General features: G+C 30.3%; 1 protein-coding gene across 3 annotated transcripts; it reads right to left on the minus strand.

Moving 5' to 3' along the window:
* Positions 1 to 137: 137 nt before the first annotated feature.
* On the minus strand, positions 138 to 11,159 carry LOC126859184 (clavesin-2-like). Of its 3 annotated transcripts, none has more exons than XM_050610228.1 (6): positions 10,868 to 11,159; positions 4,197 to 4,391; positions 3,446 to 3,650; positions 2,899 to 3,022; positions 2,210 to 2,422; positions 138 to 1,580 (listed from the first exon to the last, which is right to left on the minus strand). In XM_050610228.1, exons 2-6 carry the CDS (start codon positions 4,357 to 4,359, stop codon positions 903 to 905), a joined length of 1,383 nt encoding a protein of 460 aa, XP_050466185.1. In that variant the 5' UTR covers positions 4,360 to 4,391; positions 10,868 to 11,159; the 3' UTR covers positions 138 to 902. The 3 variants fall into 3 exon arrangements, with proteins under 3 accessions (XP_050466185.1, XP_050466187.1, XP_050466186.1); XM_050610230.1 differs by lacking the exon at positions 10,868 to 11,159 and adding an exon at positions 7,758 to 7,777; XM_050610229.1 differs by lacking the exon at positions 10,868 to 11,159 and adding an exon at positions 6,141 to 6,362.
* Positions 11,160 to 14,165: the final 3,006 nt, after the last annotated feature.

Genomic DNA, 14,165 nt, shown 5'->3' on the forward strand with positions numbered 1-14,165 from the left:
TTTCTGTAAAATAGCTCAAACTTTGTAAGCTAAATAATAGAAAAGGGTATTTTAATTCATAAATTTCATTTAATTCATAAATATGCTATCTAAAACTGTCTTTCTATGTAAATATTTCTCAAAAATATTAGATAACATTGTATCAAAGATATTTATTTTGCTGATAAATTTCAAGCATGATTTCAATGAGATTGTGAAATTACATATGTTAATATGTATGACATGCATGTAAATCATAAAATTATATTAAATTCTCATCTATTTTTCAATCAAGTTAAAAAAATAATTAATTTTCGAAACACACCTTATTTTTATATCTCAAAATACGTAGAAATAGTTGAGAATAAATATAGCTATTGTTTTTATGTTGTAGCCCCTCTGATACAAATTAAATTGTTAAAGTCTATTTTTATATAATTTGTAAAACAGATTCCACAGTTTCAGCAATTGCCATAATTAAACATGTTTAACGAAAGAATCATAGTAAATTGGAAGCTGAACAAGCTTCTTTTTCACAACATTCTTTTTCTTATTTTACTCTCCAGTCTAACTTTAAAAAAAAATGTATTTAATATTTTTAAATATTAAATAAAAAAAAGATCTCAAAATGCAAGAAAATACTAGAGGATTTTTCACAGCGCTTAATTAATACTCATTTTGAATAATGTGTCAAAATCAGTATAAAAATTTTATAGATTTTATCGATGTTCCAGCAAAACAAGAAAAGCATCGCACCAAATTACATGCTAGGAAATAGTAGATAAGGAAATCCGATGTTATTACCGCTAAAATTACGCTACCCCGAGATTATTCGAGACCGTTATCTACAGATTCGTATTATTTATAAAAAAAAGGAAACGATCTTATCATTAAGCAATACCTGGATATACAAGAGATCAACATTATGTTATGAGATTTGTTTTTTCCGACGCTGTCTCGCTGTTTCCAGTGATGATGAGGGCTTTCCCTTCTAATCTATTATCCAATAAATTATCCTTGCTGCTTTCGCTGCCCGATCTGTCGGGAATCATTTCAAACTCGTTCGAGTTGATTTCCGCGTCAAGAAACACCAGGTCATTCCTGAACTGATCCGTTCTCTCATCGAAATCATGTCTCTCGTCTCCGTTACAGTCTCGTTTGAGTTCCGATCGTTCTTCAGCACTATTCGCGTAGTTTTTCATTGCAAGCTCCGTCGTTTTTCTTTGTTCGTCCGATCGCTTATTTATCACGTTTAGTTCTACATCTATTTGCGCCTTTTCGAGAGAAAGCTTCCTGAGATTGTTCAAGAACGTTTTATCCGTACTTGTCAAGACGGTCGAGCCGTCGCTCCTCAAATGGTTTCCGTTTGTGGTTTTCGATTCATTGATCGGTTTTTGTAGGCGCGTACTCTGGTCGGCGAGTTGCTCTTTTTTATTTTTAGCGGCGGCGGCGACCTCGGCTTCTTTCATCGCCAAGTGGATGACCGGCTCGGCCCATAATCCCGGGCTGAAAGCTGGTCCCGTTCCACCGAGCTCCGCCGGCAAGATGTCCGTTGGCAGATGCTCATGGAGCGTGCTGAGATTGTTGCCGTGCAGATAGATCTGCAAATAAAAAGATGAACGTTAACGGCTTTTCGCGCTTGACAGTTATCTGATGCGCTTGAGCGATGATAATTTATATGTAGTATTTTACACATCCGCGAAGATATCGATTTTTGCGAAGAAATTTTTATTTATGACGTCTGTTTTAGATTACGTTGCACATTAACAAAGATTAATTTTTATTATATTCTCTAAATATCTCCTAGATGGAATAAGAATTGAGGATGATGAAATTAAATTTTCAAATCCAGTTGTTACTGTACGCAATTGTGGTATGGATAAATTTTTATTACTATTAAAACATAAAATTTTATCTACAATTGTAATAAAACACTTCGTGAATTGAAATATACGATTATAATCATACAATATGTATATTATGTATCCAATCGTATCCAATCGTAATTGAATCGTATGACTTTAATTAGTGCTAAAGATGATCTCGAAAAAGGGTCAAACGTACACTATTTATAATTTTATAATTATCATTTTAATCAATAAATATTGTTTTTGCATCACTGAGCGTGGCTTTTTATTTTCTTATTTACTTACTTATTTTTAATAATATATATGTATCTTGAAAATTTATTCGAGCTTATAATGCCGTGAATCGCCTGCACATGTCTCACCTTATTTCGCGTCTTCTCATCCAGAAATGGCTTCACCAGAGCCAGAGTCGCCTGGACGTACAGGGGCGCCGAAAGGAAGTGTATCGCTTTGAATCGGGCAGGAAATCGCCCACGTAGAGCAGCTATTAGGTTTCGCAAAGCCGCTGCGCCCAGCGCGCTACCCTGCCGTAACGAGAATCCGCTCCAGTCCACCACAATAACGAAACCAGATTGCTGAAAAAAAAAAAGTACAAGTCATCGTTAGAGGCATGTGATAATTTCAGCCTGGAAACAAACATTTAGTCGAAACTGAGCATGAAGAGTCAGCTGAATAAAGTAGTATTAATTATAGTTTTACACACACAAATATTTTCTTGTATATATATATATATATATATATATATATATATATATATATATATATTTATTTATTTATTTGTTTTATAGAATATATATTTTTTATATAGTTCAGTATATATGTATATGTAGTTTTTATACTTTTGCTATAAACAAAGTATACAAGAAATATCTTTATATGATAGTTTTTAAATATACAACATAAATATGACGTAAACCATAAGTCTTTGATAAGCGTAACTCTTTCGTAAAAGTTTTTAATAAGCGATAAAAATATTAGAGAGATTAGAGTAATATAATTAACTTCGTGAAATTCGTGGAATAATAGTCAATTGATGTTAAGTGTTTTGCACCTGATTTCGAGGATCCTGAATAAGTATTTCCAGAACTAAGAAGATAGCTCGTTGAACAGATAATGCGGGCACAGCTATAGGATCCCATTGCGATGCTAAAATAACCAGCACGCATCTGCCTTTCCTACATTGATTCATAGAGTGAAATAAAAAATAATGTATGAAATTAGAAAAGAAATAATTAAAAAACATAAGTATCATAAATAAACAGTATATAATAATAATTTAAAAAAGTAAGATTTTGTTTCTCTTATGATTATCGTCCTAAATCTCATTTTATCAACTTTATCTTAAGCATTGAATAAATCATTAATCGAGCATGACTCGTTTAAAAAAAAAAAAAAAAAATACATTATATAAATTATGCGTAGGATGAAGCTGTGTTAATCGCACATTTGCAGTACCAAGTGTTGATTACATAGCAAAGAATATAAAAATAAATATAACGGGTGCTATACATCACGAGTTTATGCCTCGTTATTTCTTGATCCGCAGACGCTTGCTTATTATGTGTAATAGATTCGCGCACACATACGCATATCCATACCTATCTCGTGCGGGCAGAACACCTGGTATAGCCGCGCGAAGCGCGCGTTGCAAGGCGGGATCCCGAGCGGTGAGGTTGCCGAAGATATCCTGGCGATGCGTTACTTGCGCTTGATAAGCGGCTATCAGCGCCGCCGCCTGCTCGGTACGATACTTCCGGGCCAGCAGGAAGCGCGTAATATATTCGTCCGTACAACACTCCATGTCTAGGGACAACAGAGACGAAGACCGTCATTGTAATGCTATCCGCAAAAACGTACAACCGGAAGCAATGTCCGAATGCGGACATTACTCGGAAAGTACGCGTGGAACATTTCAATATTCTTCGCGCTTGATCATTAATGACTGACTCTACTTAACTCGCCTTTTCAATTATATAAAAAATTATTAACTTTTGTTTGGCCGACCGTGAAAATTCTAGTTCCGCGTTTCAATTTCTAATAAAATTATTAGATTCTTTTTCACTGCTGTATACACATTGTATATCTTTTATTCATCTCCAATATTATTCATACTTTTCATGATTATTTTACATTAATTCCAATTTATATATTTGTTAAATATATTTTGATTAACTAAAGTAAAGAAGATAACTTTTTATTTTAAAGTGAAGAATCGAAGTTGGACTTTTCCCGCTAAACTACAAATTTAACATTAAATGATAATAGACACTTTTACTTTTGATATCCTTGTAACTTTACGTGCGTTGCAAAATGCGATGATCTGATTTCGATAATTATATTTTTACCTACCTACATCCGGCATCTGCCGAAGTATAGCTCTGACAGTCTTAATGGCTAGCTTCTTGTCACGCTTATCGAACCTGCCCCCCTCCTCGTAAATGCTACGTGCCAAGGCGACGCTATTGTGACCACGTGCGGGATCACACCACATATATTCGCAGTACTCGGACATTTTGATATTTTTTTTGCACACACGTCAATGGTCTGAAACATTGAAATAAATAAGATATTTTTTGTTACATACTTTTTTATTTTAATGTATAAAAAATGTAAAATGATATTTCTTAAATATTGATTTATGTGTATTCTGAAAGTTTTATTATATACGTGATTATATAATACAGTATATGTATATTATATATATATTATAAAACTGTTTTGTAAAAAATAATTTTTTTTTAACAAGTGAATATAAGAATAATTTAAACATTTTTGGTTAAATTATCTTAACATATTTGTAAAAAGATTTTATATACATATATATATATTTGAGATATCTTGAATTATATTTTTACAATTAAAAATTTAATTAAAGATTTTTAATACTTTATTTTTAATAGGAATATCGATTATTTTATATAAGATACTTTATTTATTATTACTATAACTAATATCGAATGTTACTATTAATACATAAAATTAGTACATAAATAGAAAAAAAACAAAAACGTAATTATTATTCTCGTTCAACAAAAATTTAATAAAAAATTTTATAAAAATTTATAAATATAAATTATATGTATGTATACGTTTCGGCAAAATGATTAGAAAATTTATTTCATTTTATCAACTAATAATAAGTTTAAATAAAAAAAAAATAAATTTGAAATAAAAATTAGATTAAAAATATCATAAAATGAAAAATGCAGTTTATTCTTTTTAAGAGAAGAAAAACATGCGCAGAAAATCATATTTATCTCGATATATCTTGGATATATTAAACAATTTTCAATTAATGATGCAAAAAATTGCGAAAAATGACACAAGTGATAAGAAGAAACGTGCACGAGTGCACACAAAGCGGATATATGTAACATTCGATGATTGACTCGCAAAGTGGTCTATCTTGTTGAAAGCCACTCCCACTGAATAAATAAAAAATAATGCGCGCGTAACCGCGATTTATATCATAACTCACGATAAAAAAATTGCGGCTCAATTGCACTCGCTAAAACTTTCATTTCTCATTTCATTTTAATTCTTTCACGCGGATCCAACAACATTCAGCGCACATTGCACCGTAGAATGATTCATGGGCAATCGTCCTTGTAAGAAGCGCGTAAGTTGCGCGAGCGGTTCTTTCGACCGGTTCGGATAATTATTTCGCGAAAGTTTCGCACGACCTTGCAACAGGCGAACGATCGATATGCGATCCCTTACACTTTTCCAGTCGCTAACTCATCGGCGCAATCGAGTGTTGATTACTTCGAGAAACTGGGAACACATAGATCTCATTGACAATGAGACATCAAACAAAAGAACATTGAACACGCGCGAAAAAAATTCGATTTTTTCATTTAAAAAATAAAACTTAAAATTTTTATGTTACTTCTGAAAAGACTAAAGTAGAAAATTACTCTTCCGTGTGCATCTTACCTGAAGAAATAAACTGTTAATTTTTATTATTAAAGCAAAGAGAAGATAAGCTTACAAGTTTATAGTATACAAAATAATAAGAAATGGAAATGCATAATATACCTAATGCTATTACGTCAGATTTATTTCTGTCTCTACAGTTTGCCGAACCGATAGTCTATTACCTTGGCAATGCAATATACTAGTGTACCCTGACACGCACTGATACGCGGATTAAAATTCTAATTACAACGGCAAAGAGATAAAAAAGGCTGCATACGATCAAAGGTTTGGCGCAATGAACATTGTAAACGAATGTAAAGTATATCAATTTAAAGTTAAAAAAAAAAAGAAAAAGATACAATACACCATACTTACGCGAGAGCGCTATATAATCCCGAACAAAGAGATTCTCTTTCTCTCTCTCTCTCTCTCTCTCTCTTCCTTTTTTATTCTTTCTCTCGCTCCTAATCAGAAACACGTTGCAATGGAGAAAACACAAAAGGATACACCTGCGTGTCCGAAGAAACCACGCACGGCTGAGAGGAGTTATTCGAACTCGCAGATTCGTTCGAAAGTGTCAGAGTATTGAGAAACATGAGGAGACGCGGAGTGAGAGAAATCACCGGTAGATTATTGCGGTACGAGAGAGGAAAAAAGGAAACGGGACGGAGAAAGAGTTCGCTGAGCAGGAGAGAAAGAGAGAGAAAGAGATAGCGAAGAGAGAGGAGAGTTCGTGAAGCAGGTTATCGACTCGCCGCTGACTCACCGCATCGCGATCTCCCCTTGCACTCGCTATTGTGATCCCACGCGTCCGAAAAATCGTCCCATGAAAAATCGTCCACTATCATGGGATATCCCATTGCGGGTGGATCCGGTTATCAATCGAGGAAAACAACGTCCGTCGCGACGATGTGTGTGTGTGTACTTACGTATCCGATTTCACACCCCGGCACGCGAATAGCGTGCCTCGTGTTCTCGACAAATCTATCTTTGCAATTGCAAAGTCGGTAAAATTTCTCTCCAAATCTTTTACGATACATTATATAAAAATATTTGAGAAAAAGATTCGTGTGTGTCTGTGGATCTCTTTATTTGAAAATTTTGATAATGGCAAATCGAAATAATTTTATTCCAATTTTCATACGAATAAATGTATCAGACATTGATAACAGATAGATAGGTGCTGTGTGAATAATTTTATGTAAATAATAATCTCGATAATTAATTGAATGATTGTCGATACTTTTTGAATCATGCACATAATGATGGACATGTTTAAAAGTTAACTCGAAAATCTCATATGTAATTATAGTGTAATTAAAGTGTCTACTCAAATTTTGTAAAAAAATTTTGTAAAAAAATTCCTTGAGAATTCTCTGATCTTCCAGGTATTGTTGTTCAAAATTCCAGGTAAAGAAAATATTTTAAACAATTTTTGATACAATTTCCTAAAACAAATTTTTTTTATGCATGCATTTTCTAATACTTTTTATTCAAAAGAAAAAATCCGTTAAATTTGAAGTGCTAGATTTACAAATGTACTGAAAAAAAGCTGAATAGTTTTGTTAAAATAAAAATTTTTAACTTGCATAACATTTTCATTTCTTATCATTAAAAATTAAAAAAAAGAATATGAACTGCATATTCACTATTTTATTAAGACATTTTATTAAGACAGTATATAAACAGATATATATATATATATATATATATATATATATATATATATATATTTTTTAATTCTATTTATAAACATAATTCACAACTTGGTTTACTGGCGGATTGTCTACTGCTTACAGAATTGCAAAAGCAAAATTATGAAAGAGAGATTTTTTTTTAAATTTCCTGAGCCCCAATAAAAATCCCATAAGAATTCCCTGATTTTTTCAGGTACAAAAAAATTTCTTGAGAATTTCAGGTTTTCCATGTCTTTTTCAAGGTGTAGATACTATGTTTAAATATTATTTAGAAGATGTGCAAATAAAATCTTACTCCAAATTCATTCTCCATTGCGGATAAAATATTTGGATGATGTTCGTCGCGCTACAACGTGTCGTCAGCAGTCTCCGATCGATCCACAAACACGTAGGAAATTATCAGATCGTATTATCAGTCCATCATCCGGTTTTTTATCATCAAACAATTGCAGCGCGGAAGCATCGCCCCGGTAGCTCTAAAGACACAAAAGCTTGATGCGACTTTTCGCAAATGTGCGATGCGCGCATTCCTTTGTATAAGTCGTCGCAAGCCAAGCGGCGCGAATAAAGAACGGACGCAGAACAGATGATGTTAGAAACATCGCATAAAATGTATCAATGTTCACAAATCTATATACCCAGACAGCAATATTTATTAGATATGTACAAAATATTTATGATAATTATTTGAATATTTTATAAATATTTTTGTGATTTTAGATTTAACAGATCATAAAGAGATTTATCATAAATATCATAAAAATATTTATAAAAATATTTATATATTGAGAAATAATTACAAAATATTATTATAAATATTTATTCTTTACTTACTATAAATATTATATAAAATATTTAGTACATATTTTAATAATATATCGAATAAAATTTTTATGATTTCTTATCTTAATGTACATCAAATATTTATATATTTTCAAAAAATAAATAGTAAAAAATATTTATGAATATTTATCATCAATATTTTGTGCTGTCTGGGTACCCATTTCAAGCTATCAAGACAAACGTATTTTGTAGTTTGACTTTTGACAAATAGTTGAATAATCGCATTGTAATCTAACATACTAATAGATAACTTTGCTTACGCGCGCACATACAACATCTGAAAATGAATTAATGACCAACATCTACGCCTCTTTTATTTTTTTCTTTTAAAGAAAGAAACAAAAATTGCGTGAAAATGTATAGACTTAAAACAAGTGCGACAAAAATCGCTTGTAGGTTTGCTGCAAGAATACAACTTGTTCATTAGCATTTATCTTCTTATCGCACATGTGATTGCCTTTCAGTATCTAATATGTATAATTCAACTGTATGCCAATCTATGCGAGTCATCAGTATGTAAAATCTTTTTTCTGTATCATTAAAAACGACTAATGTTGTTTATATATAATTATGCGAAGCATAACATTAACGTTGAGAATGAGAATGAGTAAATTAGAGATAAATGCAGCGATCTTCTCGATATGTAAACCGTTTTAAAATGCGCAACAGAATCGCATTTTTTACGCAAAATATGCGTAATGGTGGCAATTTCTGTACTTAAAAATTCCAGTACTATAATTTTGTACAAAAATAATTTCGCAAAAATATATTTTTCTTCTCTTACATATACACGCAACATTACTTAAAAAGCACTTTCGTTTCTGACTCCTGACGATGAGAGTATATATATATATATATGTATATGTATATACATATATACGTGTGTTATGCGTCCAAGGAAGAAGTTGCGTAATGTAACGGTAGAAACGCGATGTATGGCAGCAATAAGAGACATTACCTCACATGTACAGTGAGAGTCTATTGTAATACTCGTCCATAAAAGGAGTCTAATAATTATGTGGCGTATAAAACAAAAATATTCTGCGATCTATGCGGTCCATTAGTCATATTTAACTGAGCACAATATATATAAAATGTTTACTTAGATACTTCGAACATTTTAGATATGCAATTTTATGCGATATATATACACAAAGTTGGAAATCAAATAAAAGTCTAAATTTAGATGCGAGCCAATTAAATAGAGAAATGAACACGTATTGAAACACGAGAAACGAACATTATATAATAATTATATATATATATATATATATTTAATTATATTTAATATCTGTTTATAATATTAATTATACTTTAATATATAAATATTATTAAAATACCAATAAATAGAAAATACATCAAAAGATATTAAATGTAGCAAATAGATCTAATTATAAAAAAATTGTTAGAGAAATGTCTTTAGAAATGTCAAAAACAAAAATAATTGCAATACTCGTAAGAAATAATTATGATAAAATTTTAAAATAAAACTTCTATTCTATATATCGTTATTTAATAAGATTTTGTTTTTAAACAGGACTGAATATATTTATTATTTATCTCTGCGATTCAATACTTAATTAAATATACACGATATAAATAATATTGTCCGTGCGCGATCGTATACGCTTGAGATTTTTCTTCATCTTAAACCTGAGGCGTTTCTGCGAAATGTTCGAGGCCATCTACGTATTAAACTGTGCTTTGTTTCGTACACAAACCATATATCATAAATTACAAATAGTTCGCGGCCGCTATTGAATTAACGCCGATAAAACCGCCGATATTACTCATCGCCGATCGATTTTCATGTCGCGTCACTTACGGCATCGCGTCCACTCTGTTCACTGGTTCTTTCTCTGCTTTCGAGAATTTTTGAACTCTCTTACAAGTGCCGCTGCACCCACCAAGAAAGGGCACATAAAAAGGGACGAAAAAAAAAAAATATCCAGAGAAACAAGAATATCTTCTCTCTGACGAACCCGTACGCACGTTCTGCGTACATACGCAGTTGTTTGCTAGAGAAAAAGATGATAATAGACGCGCCTTTTGTCCTCATAGTTGCAAATCTTGCACAAGCGTCAATATGTTTATTATTAAGCAACATTCTTATAACTATAGACAAACGTCTTTGCAATACACACTTTCACTAATTATGACTCGCAACCATGCGCAATATAATGTAATGATAAATTCTACATCGCGCTATTATATGTAAAATGTTTCGGACATATTGATACTGAATTTTACTTCACTTTCATGGATATTAAACACTAACCAAATAAGACAAATAGAGTAAAAAATAGCATTCTAAAATGTCCGCTAATGAACATAAGTGACTCTAAATATCCTCGAGAAATCCTCGATATATTTGCGAGAAATACCGCGATATCTTTATATACTTTTAGCAGAAATTTATGCACATTTATTCAAAAAAGTTCGCGAAGGAGTCGTTAGAAAATTGCATGAATGATAACAAAAAAAGAAAAAAAAAAGAAACAAAAACTATTGCAAAATTTAGTCGCAGAACTTGAACGCTATCGAAGAACAAAAAGATCTTACCTCGTGCTCAGCTGCTCTCCTTTTGGAGACACGAGAGGAGCAATATCAGGATAGAACAATAACGGGTGATGAGATCTCCGGAACGGGGCGGGAATCGATTTTCCAGGAATTATCGCAGGCGCATCGTCGTTCGCGGATTTTGCGCGCGAGCCGCAACTTAATCGTTGAACGCGCGCGTCGAAACACCGCTCGAAACGTCCGGCGCGAAACTGACACGGATTCGAAATATGGCAAGAGCACACGGCGAGCGAACGTGACACCCGGCCAGCCGGCACCGACGAGAGCGTAGGCGCCGCTCGATGAACACGGTGACGACCAACTGACCGTCCGTCTAGCCAGGGCCGTGACTAGAACGGTGAATGGCGAGGCGAAATGGCCGAGGTGAAGTAAGCATCCTCGGCGAATCGATGTAAGAATATTACGTCACGCGTTCGACAACATTATCGATATATTTTTCACGTCAATATTGTGAATAAATTGCGTTAATCGTGCGAGATATTTTATATATTGATTTACGATATCGTATTGTATAAAAAGGAAAATGGAGATGCGTTTTAAATTTGCATTTTTTTCTGATAAATAATATTATGTTAATAATATTTCTTTTGATCGCGCGATAAAAAGAAATAAATCAGCCGAGAAATATTGAAATTCTGATAAAAAGGATATTGATAAAAAGAAGATCTCTCCTTTTTAATTCAACAACAATGCATATGAATATTGTGTAAAAAGAAAGGTTAATTTAACAAAATTTTTCATGAAAGAATAAAGCAAATTATGCGCTTATTGTAGCAAAGATATTTAAATGATATGATTTTTAAATATATTACAAGATTATTATTTAAAAATAATAATCAAATATTGGAAATATATAATTGCATGATTTATTAAAAATAAAAGAATAATGGTTTTGCAAAAAAAATTAGATATATGATGTATATAATTATATATATATAAATCTTTGTGACATATTTTAGATAATTACAAATAAATCTGATTTTAGGAAAATCGAATTTTATATTTATTTCACTTGTGATTGACTAAAATATAATTCAAATTACGCTTTTTATAATTATACACATATATCTAACCTTTTTGTAAAATTATTATTTTTTAAATTTTAATAAATCGAATTTTATATATATAAACCGATACTTAATCATTATTTTTAAATAATATATATTGTAAAATATTGAAATGCTAATACAGCTATATAGAAATACGAAAGTAAGATTTGCTTTATTAATCATTTATAGAAAATATTGTTAAGTTAAATCTTTCTTCATTCACAAAATATTTTCGTACGTGTGTATCGTTATTTAACAAATGAAACATCTGTTCAATGTGCTCCTCTATCTCTTGATGAAATGATCAATAAAGTCTGAAGATAATTAAAGAACACTGACATTATCGACCAAAGATATAATGTTTTTACTAAACAAATTACTGTTTTATCATCTATATTCACATTGCATATACACTCATTGTCAGTATATGTATATATAACGCAATAAAAAAATCAAATAGTAATTAGTTTATACTTTAAAAGAAAAAATGTTCAAATTTAATCAAGACAAAATTGAAAAAAAGACTACATATTTTATTCATATATATTTATAAAATTACTAATTATTAACTTAATTATCTCGAAAATAATAGAATACTATATAATAGAAGGAGAATGTAAGAAAACTGCTAAAAATTTAAATGTTATGTAAAAGAAAAATATGGCATATTAATATTTTATTTCTATTAATGTTTAATGTGCAAATGAAAATTTGTTAATTTTAATAATAAAATTTATGATCATTGTCAGTGATGACAATGTAACCATTATACTTTCATTAATTTTGACAACTTCAACTTATGACTTTAGAAAGATATTTTGAAAAATTATATCTTCCGAGAAAAAAAAATATAAACAAATAAATTTTTTCTATTTATTTATATTTTTTCTCGGAAGATATGATTTTTCAGAATATCTTTCTAATTTTATAAGTTAGTGTTGTCAAAATTAATGAAAATACAAAGATTTAAGCAAAGTAGATTCAGAAATGTAAACCTCTGACAATGACCATACTAGATCATAAATTATATGTATGATCTTCTTTTAAATTCTTAAAATACACAATTAACTGTTTAATATATTTAAAGTTTTTTCGTTTAACGAAGAGAATAATATATTTTGATCTTAATGTCTATTACACACATATATCATGTATATATATATATATATATATATATATATATATATATATCACAAGTGAAATAAATATAAAATTCGATTTTCCTAAAATCAGATTTATTTGTAATTATCTAAAATATGTCACAAAGATTTATATATATAATTATATACATCATATATCTAATTTTTTTTGCAAAACCATTATTCTTTTATTTTTAATAAATCATGCAATTATATATTTCCAATATTTGATTATTATTTTAAATAATACTGTAATATATTTAAAAATCTTTGCTACAATAAGCGCATAATTTGCTTTATTCTTTCATGAAAAATTTTGTTAAATTAACCTTTCTTTTACACAATATTCATATGCATTGTTGTTGAATTAAAAGGAGAGGTCTTCTTTTATCAATATCCTTTTATCAGAATTTCAATATTTCTCGGCTGATTTATTTCTTTTATCAGCGCGATCAAAAGAAATATTATTAACATAATATTATTTATCAGAAAAAATGCAAATTTATATATATATATGCCGGAATATATAATTTTCAAATTCAATTTCAAAAGTATTTACATATTGTTACATTGCGATAATAGTCTTTATAAAGAAAAAGGCAAAGAATTCTGTCACACACATAAAAAATTATTTTCCTATGTACATATCATGGCAAGTTTCGGCGCATTAAAAGAATCTTCAGACTATGTAATAATGTCTTCTTATGTGGAAAAATTATCTCTATTGTATCCGGGAGCAAAACATATTGAGAAGTCATGTAATCTATGATAACATCGACCTTTCACATCATGTATCAAAAGTTTTATAAATATTCATGATTTCATATCATTTTCGTTAGCATTATTATGACGGCAGTTGAAATCGTTTTTGAGAAAAAAAATTTATTTACAAATACTCAGAGATAGATTATATTTTACAGTATTAAATTATTTTTTTTTTAATTTTAATTATTTTATACAATGTATATATTCTAGAATCAACTATTTTCTCTCCAAAATTCTTTATCTTCTCTAATACATGTCTGTTTTTCCTTCTCTCTAATTGTTTATTTTTATTTCCGCAGAAGCACAAAAATTGTTTCGATGATATTT

The sequence above is a fragment of the Cataglyphis hispanica genome, chromosome 2, assembly GCF_021464435.1.
Source record: "Cataglyphis hispanica isolate Lineage 1 chromosome 2, ULB_Chis1_1.0, whole genome shotgun sequence".
NCBI classification, from domain to species: Eukaryota; Metazoa; Arthropoda; class Insecta; order Hymenoptera; family Formicidae; genus Cataglyphis; species Cataglyphis hispanica.